General features: G+C 37.3%; 1 protein-coding gene across 1 annotated transcript in view; it reads left to right on the top strand.

The window, feature by feature from the left end:
* Positions 1 to 6771, top strand: part of LOC104489809 (cAMP-specific 3',5'-cyclic phosphodiesterase 4D-like) — a gene marked incomplete at its 3' end in the record, with an annotated part of 54895 nt that extends 48124 nt beyond the window's left edge. The window contains exons 3-5 of the mRNA XM_010132013.1: positions 549 to 585; positions 5416 to 5489; positions 6722 to 6771. Coding sequence (XP_010130315.1) covers positions 549 to 585; positions 5416 to 5489; positions 6722 to 6771 — 161 coding nt within the window. The remainder of the gene's footprint in view (positions 1 to 548; positions 586 to 5415; positions 5490 to 6721) is intronic.
* Positions 6772 to 7672: the final 901 nt, after the last annotated feature.

Here is a 7672-nt window from a genome sequence, read left to right as displayed (position 1 = left end):
CTTTCCCTTCCTCCCTTCTCCCCTACAGTGCGTCATCCCATCATCTTGCCCATACATCATCCCGTGGTGTGGGTGAGGTTGCTACAGCAACGGCACACACTTGGTCACACCCCCTATAGCTACAGAAATGTGAGTCAATTTGAAAGTTTTGATAGGTTTTTATTCTTCTGCTCAGCCATCTGCAGTTACTTGCCTGTCCAGTGCTCATAAAGCTGCCAGGAACCCTAAAAGGGTCACTTTCGGTATTTTCACCTCCATCCTTTGGGATGAAATCTCTGCAGACTGGTCCTGGGCAATCATCTGCCCAACCCACAGCATAGAAACCAGCTGGTTCATCAGCCATACCAAGAGAAATGCCAGGCACTTGGACAATAACTAAGTTGATATTTACTTTTCAACAAATGTGTAAAGCAGTGGTAGTGAGTAACTGCAGAAGAACAAAACTGGAGCTACCTACAGTTCGCTGAAAAAACTGATTTTTTTTCTGTTAAAGCAGTGAGATAAGTTGCCACTAATATCTAACTTACAACTTTGCTCATTTTTTTCAGACATGGAGATGACTTGATTGTGACACCATTTGCTCAGGTAGGCACAATTTTGCTGTATTTCTCAGACAGTCTTGCAATTTAAAGGCCAAATGACCAAACCAGTTGCTTTCCATTGTTACTATTGTATATGCTTGCTTGAAACAGGAAAATCAGAAAGCCATAAACCTCCCACCCTTGTTCTCTGGACCTCTCTTTTTAAATGCTTTTTGATTATCTGAAAAGTTGAGGTGCAACAACATGATAAACACCTTAGATCTCTTTTCAAACACTACATCAGACAGTCATGATGAAGAAAAATCTGTGCTCTCTGTTATTCTCCTTTTTAGTTACAATTTAATTACAATTTCTCCTTTTGAACATCTTTTTAACACAATGCATTCAATACAATGGTAATTTTTTGGTGTGAGATAAGTTTTACCCAAAATACTTAACGTTCCTTTACAAAACCATCTGTTTGGTTTTTCCGTTCTGATTCTGTTTTATAAAATATCAGCTCAAAATTCTACATAATTTAGATCAAAACTGCCCAGTTTTTAGTAATAGAGCTGTCTCATTGTCTCATGATGGTAGGTTTTACCCTGTAATAGAAAGGAATGGAAGTTTATTCAGTATAACGACAGGAGGGGGAAATAAATCAGGAAGTTGTATGTCATCGAAGGTTGAGTCACACAGCAGTCTCAAGAATAAGGTGTCCAACTTCAGTCTGAATATGCAGATTGCGTTGGTCTAGTGATAAGCTATTAAAACAATATTAATTGCTTAGGTTATTTTATATTTGATTATATATTAAATGGTGTTTATAAGACACATGCTGATCAAACACCTAACACGAAGAATACCTTCATCTTTTCTTAGCAGAGAAAAGATTAAACCAGGGCCTTTTCTAAGAATACTTTAAGATCTCTCAAATGGTAAATATACTTCAACTATAATGGAAGAGAAGAAATTACGGGAAAAACAAGGGGGAAAAAAATGGAAAACCCACTTCTGCTTTTAGAGACTCAGAAAACATAAAATCCCTAATTCTTGAGCATGGCAAAAATACAAATTATATGGTGGTCAAGCAATCCTATAATATTTGCTACAGTTGAGTTCATGGTCATTGTCATCTGAATTTTTATTACAATTTATGCCACATAGATAAGACAGGTTATAGTATGGCTAGAAAAACAGCAAATATTACACCCCATTTATAGATTTCTTTTTCCTGTGACAAAACACTCTATTTGTTTTAAAGGTGATTTTGTATTCTTGTTGACATTGATGGATGTACTTCAGCAATTAGAGCAGGAGCAGTTGAACAATAACACTACCTGCACCAAGGTGCTGTAATTGATTATTTGAAAGTTTTTAGTATTTCAGTGCAAAAGCCTGTCAGCAGTGGTTTAAATCAACCTGTTTTCATTCGCATTGAACAGGAGAAAGAGCACTTACAACGTGAGTTATCACATGTCACATTTCCTGACACAGGGGGAATTGAGATGCAGTTGAGAGAGTGTGCCTAATAGAGGGGAAGTGACATCTGATTAGATTCTTAGGAAAAACATAGCCCTTATCAAAAATTATTTGAACATGAAAAATCCCATCTCCCAGTGGGACCTGCTGACAGACTGCATCTGAGTAATATTAGCAGTATTAGGACTTTACTCAGGGCTTCAGAAACTGGATCCCCCATGCCCGTACAATGCCTACATATCATACAAACTACACTTCTAGTGTATTCTGAGAGCAGTATTTCATCATGTAGATACATACACCATTTAAATCCGTTTGGAGCTTCCTGGTGGCAGTAGGTCATGGCATGTGGAACACATATTATTTCAAACTATTCTTATTTTCTTCAATTTCTCAGAAAGCTTGTTTCATCTGATTATGAACCACCTTTTGGTAATAGTCCCAATTTTAACATTTCAGGTTCTATTCATCACATCACCATGGTAGTGTGGCTGCATTTGTTAACTGGAGCAGGGTGGCGTGCTGTGTCCCCCACACAGTATCAGGCCTGAGGACAAGATAATTTATTATTTTTCCCAGAATAGAATTTTGTAAGCTAAAATTAAAAAAATCTGTCACAAGGACATTCTTAGTTGCACTATCCTATATTGTAATATACAGCAAGTGCTTTAATTCAGTTATTGTTAGAATTTCACTTTTCAAAATAAAATCATTTGAATGATTTGAATACATGGACTAACTCTATAGTTTTTTTATCATAAAAAAATTTTGTTTTTTTTAAGTCATGTGCAGCTGTATGTAACTTGATTTTGAAAATAGTATTATTTACTTCCAGATTAAACCTGAAGAGGTTTGCAGGTGAATGGTTGCTTTTTGCAGAGAAATCTAACTCCAGAAACATTAAGCACAAATGGAATCTCTAAGGACAGAGAAACTGTCATTTAAAACAAATTATACTTAAAAATTGAAATTCTATTTTAGGTACTTATACTATTCTATAATAGACTTATAAATATTAACACCTTTATACAATACATCAATTTGTCTAACTCCTCTGTAGCCAATGGCCCAAGTTTTTGTTGTCTTTTTTACATTCATTTCTATGTATGTGGGGACACCTTGCACTTGCAGAAACTGCCAAAATATGTGCATGTATGCTAAAACAGCTGGGATGCTGGGCAGATTCTGGACATTCCACCCCTGGACCTACAAAATAGTTATCTTACCTGCCAGAAGAACAAATAGATGGTCATACAAACCAGTGAAGTCCCTGCTTTCTGAAAAGGGGGAGATTCACAGTATCTCAGAGTGTGGAAAAATCTGGTCTATGTGCATAGTGGTGTGCATCGTAGAAAGGCTCTCCAGGAACCTGAGCGTGGTTCCAGCAAGGCTTATTAGTGTCCGCTTCTAACTGGCCCTGAGCAACTTTTCAGCTCCGCACACTCTCTTCCCCAGCAACCCAGGTGCTAAATGTCCTGTTTTTTCAAATCTAACATGTACCACACCTAGGTTCATGTTTTCATGTGGCATTGAGCCTAGCGTACTTACCTTTCTGAAACTCAGCCTTGTGCAGCAGGTAGGGTCATTCATTGCAGTCCAGCAGAGGAAGAGCTAATAAGCATGGCTGTACCTGAGATCACTCACCATGGAGTCCCTTAGCTACCTTTGTATGTGCTCCAATTCTCAGTGCACCTGCATATACAGCCAATTTGACTCCAGCAGAGTTTGTTTAGTAGGGATTTGCAGCCAGGAAAGCCAACTACATTTTTTCATGGCCTGAGACAGCTCTTGGAGCCACATAGATATGTTTCTGTGATACAAGTAGCACATACAAGCTGTCTCAGCATCCTGGTAGACGTAAACAGAACCAATGCAGATCAACCAGAGACACACTGCAGTCGCTAAAACATGTGTTTTACCTTAATAGGCCTAATTTTTTCCATTTGTGTTTTTCTTCTCCTTCCACCTTCAACTCATCCTTTCCATTTAGGATATTTCCATACTTCAATAGTTTTTCTTTGTATTTTACGTATTCATTTTTGACCTCCAAGATCCCAATTTCCATCTCTGTATAACCAACATATAAATACAACATTCGTTTGTGTCACTGTACCCGGCATGCAAGTTTAATGATATATATAATTATTTTTATTCCATGCTGAATGTGAAACATGTAAGTTTGCCTCCTGATCTTTAGAAAGGAAAACATAATGAAATTAATACTGTCTAATTAGGCAACAGATGTATTTTTGGTTTTATTATCGTAACTCATTTGGGAATTACCTACAATAGTTTGATCACTCCAGTCATTATTATCTCCCGAATATTTTCTGTGTGTTTTGAGCTTGCATTAAATCCTTCAGTACTCTCCAGCCTCCTACCTCCTTGCTACCTCACATACAAATTCAAAGCACTGTGAAAAAAAGAGGGTTTTATCCTCCTCAACTGGGACCACTGGAACCCAAATTCCCATTCCCATCATTGTTATTCCTAAAAGGGGTTCACCAGGGAACCAACCCAGTCTAGGCTGAGAAACAATGAGCAGATCCTGCAACAGCACACCGGTGGATAGTGTTGCTGCATCCTCCTGTTCCCAGTCTGACATCAATGAAAAACTCATGGTTTCTCTCTACCATCAGCTGAACCGACTCTCCAGAATCAGAGGCATGCATCTGATTATCCCTACATGGTACAAAATTTCTTGCACTTAGCCAACTGCCTTCAGAAAAGAGTGTGTACACCACTTAAAAGAAGACAACACTCCTCTGCTGCCTCCACTAGTTGCTGTCTTGCATGAAATTAAGTCCAGAAACAAACCAGTTCATTTGTGTCATCTTTCCCAATGTGTAAAGCTTGTAAGAGCCTGCAGACATTTCCCTCCTGCTCAGATGATGCCTTCCTCTTACTCCAGCCTTCTTCACTAAGTTCCCAAATCAACTGAGCCTCTTAAAGTAGCCACTTTTATTTTTCCTGGCAATCTAGACAATCTCAGTCCCTTTGTCCTTTGAGGTTTGCAGGGGCTGAACTGCAAATGGAAGAATCTGTAATCATTTCTGATGCATGAAATATTAGGCTTGAATAGGCTATTATCTTCCAAACATGAATGCTTTTAGGGTCATTTTAAAGAACTAAGTAGTATTCTGTGAAAAACTTTCCTCCTCTTCAAGTAAGTCTGCTTTTAAACAAATAATGAGTTGTTTATGAGGAAAATAATAAAGAAACACAGTTGACCTTTTATTACAGACATGTTATTGTTAAATAATGGTCAAAGACTTCAGACAAAACAACCAGGGAAACCTTTCACAGTTGTTTCGCAATGTTCTTCCCTTTTCCTTTCAGCACAGTGGAGCAGAGATAGATCAGTCTCACCTGTGCAGAAGTTTAGACTGAAACCATTTTTCTTCTGTTCCAGGTACTGGCCAGCCTGCGCACTGTACGGAATAACTTCGCTGCATTAACAAATTTACAAGATCGGGCACCCAGCAAGTGAGTGTCAATTTTTTGGCCACTGAACTTTTAGCAGCAATACTTTTAAAATGAAAACTATGAATAAAAATTAGATTTTACAGATTTCAGTCTGTGCCTCCAAACCTGCAGAAAACATGTGAATGAGTACTTTATTAATCATTTGAATATGCTATACTTGATAGCTGAATCAACAGACTCTTTGCCTACTAATTGCTCTTTCATTGCTGTCCTTGAATAAACTTGGAATGGTTTTGTGTGATTTATGTGAATCTCAATAAATTAGTCATATGTCAAAGATCATTCAAAGATGATCATTCAGGCAGAGTCTGAGTCTTGCAAATGAGCCAGGGCGAGCAGACAGCCACGCTCATTGTGAAGCTACTTGCATGATCTGAACCTAGAATTCTGCCTACCTCATCCAAGTTAATGACATCCCACTCACCCGCAGTAGTTCATGATTAGTAGTAGTTCATGAGTAGTTCATGAGACATTGTAAATATGATCTTTCACCAGTTGTGTTACAGCATCACGGTTAACGTTAATGTTAGTTACACAGTCATTTTGCCATGGATTCTTTTCTCACACACAAAGTGTGCATCTTTAGAACTTGGAAGTAATTAGCATTAAAAAAAAGCTGCCTACCATTGCATAGGCAGTGCCACTAAGAGACATTTCCAGCCCCTTTGGTTGAAATACACAGATCCTAAGTGGCCCCTGCTTGCAGTCATCTACACATCCCTATGCAGCTGTGTCAATCCAGTAACTAACAGCTTTCTTCAATGGGCAAAGCAAACCCCCAGAACAAAGCTGTTTGCCCTAAAGATTACTGTGAAAATTATACACAAAATAATATGTGAAATAATAGAGCGAAAATTAATAATAATTTTAAAAGTATTTCAAGTTAGAAAACAAGGGGAAGAGGAAGTGCAAACCATGTAATAATAATGACAACTATATAGATAAATCAATCTTCAAGCTCCATATAAGCTCTAGGTATGATTAGGCAGGTTTTCAATGAATACTCCTGTCCTGGAGTTCCAAATCTGCAGATAGGTTTCAGGGTCACTCATGAATTCCCTTCTACACTAGAAAGAAGTAACTATTCTAAATGACCTTTTTCTTTGGCAATGATAGGGTATTCCACTCCCAAATAGTTTACCAAGGAAAAGTATTTTCTATTATATTGTTCAAGGATTCAATCATCTGTGAGTTTATCAGGCTTATACATTTTCTCCTTCTGTTTTAAACAGACGATCACCAATGTGTAACCAACCATCTATTAACAAAGCAACTATAACAGGTAAGAAGAATTAATATGACTAAAAGTCCTCTGGGAAGCCATCATGGGTTTCTTAAACGTAATATTTACTTACAAAAATATTTCACCGAAAACTGCATGTTATTGCAATAAACTTACATTGTTTCTTATCCTTATATTTGTTTTATTCAAAAAGATTTGAGTCATGTGGTGACTCAGATTGGTGACTTCTGGTGTTGTATCATGTTAGTGTTTTTTCCTTATATACCAGTGTGTGACCATGTTATGATTGCTTTCATACTTTTTGCAATTAAATGTAATAGAAAGAACTGGTATGAGGTATACATTGATCCTTCATTTGCAAAATGGAGTTCTGTAGTTATAACAAGGCAACAGAATGTAAGTTCTATTTCTATAACATATGTAGGTGTGTAAGAGAAAAATAATTCCTTTGTAAAAGACATTATTCTTTTTCAAGAAACATTAACTCGAAAGCAGGACTGGCATTGTAAATTACATGAACACTTTTGAAAATTTTACCCTGTGGCTCTTTTTGTTATTATTATGCCAACTTGGCCGTAGGTATCTTTACGGGAACACACTTTTTACATCTTGTTAGTCCGTGTGATCTTACACTGTGTAATTTTCCAGGCAGTTACATTCTCTACGGTGTGTTGGCAGAGTTAAAGAGTATTTCCTCTTTCAGGCACTTGCTATGCAGGCAATTTATCATTTAAACCAAAAACTTCATATTTCCAGAATTTTCAAAATAGCTTTTGTCTTTTTAATCATGTAACAGGTTTGTAACTCAAGGAAGCAATGGTACTTCAGCCCTTTTCAGAAGTGTAGCTTTGTCATGTTCAATAGTTTCTGTCTTTAGGCTCTGGAATGTGTTAACTTCTTTAGGCTTTTTTCATCTAGCCTAACACAATATCAATATTTA

The sequence above is a fragment of the Buceros rhinoceros genome, unplaced genomic scaffold, assembly GCF_000710305.1.
Source record: "Buceros rhinoceros silvestris isolate BGI_N320 unplaced genomic scaffold, ASM71030v1 scaffold12052, whole genome shotgun sequence".
NCBI lineage: Eukaryota > Metazoa > Chordata > Aves > Bucerotiformes > Bucerotidae > Buceros > Buceros rhinoceros.
The sequence above is the reverse complement of the archived record's forward strand: the minus strand, read 5'-3'. Positions and strand labels throughout refer to the sequence as shown.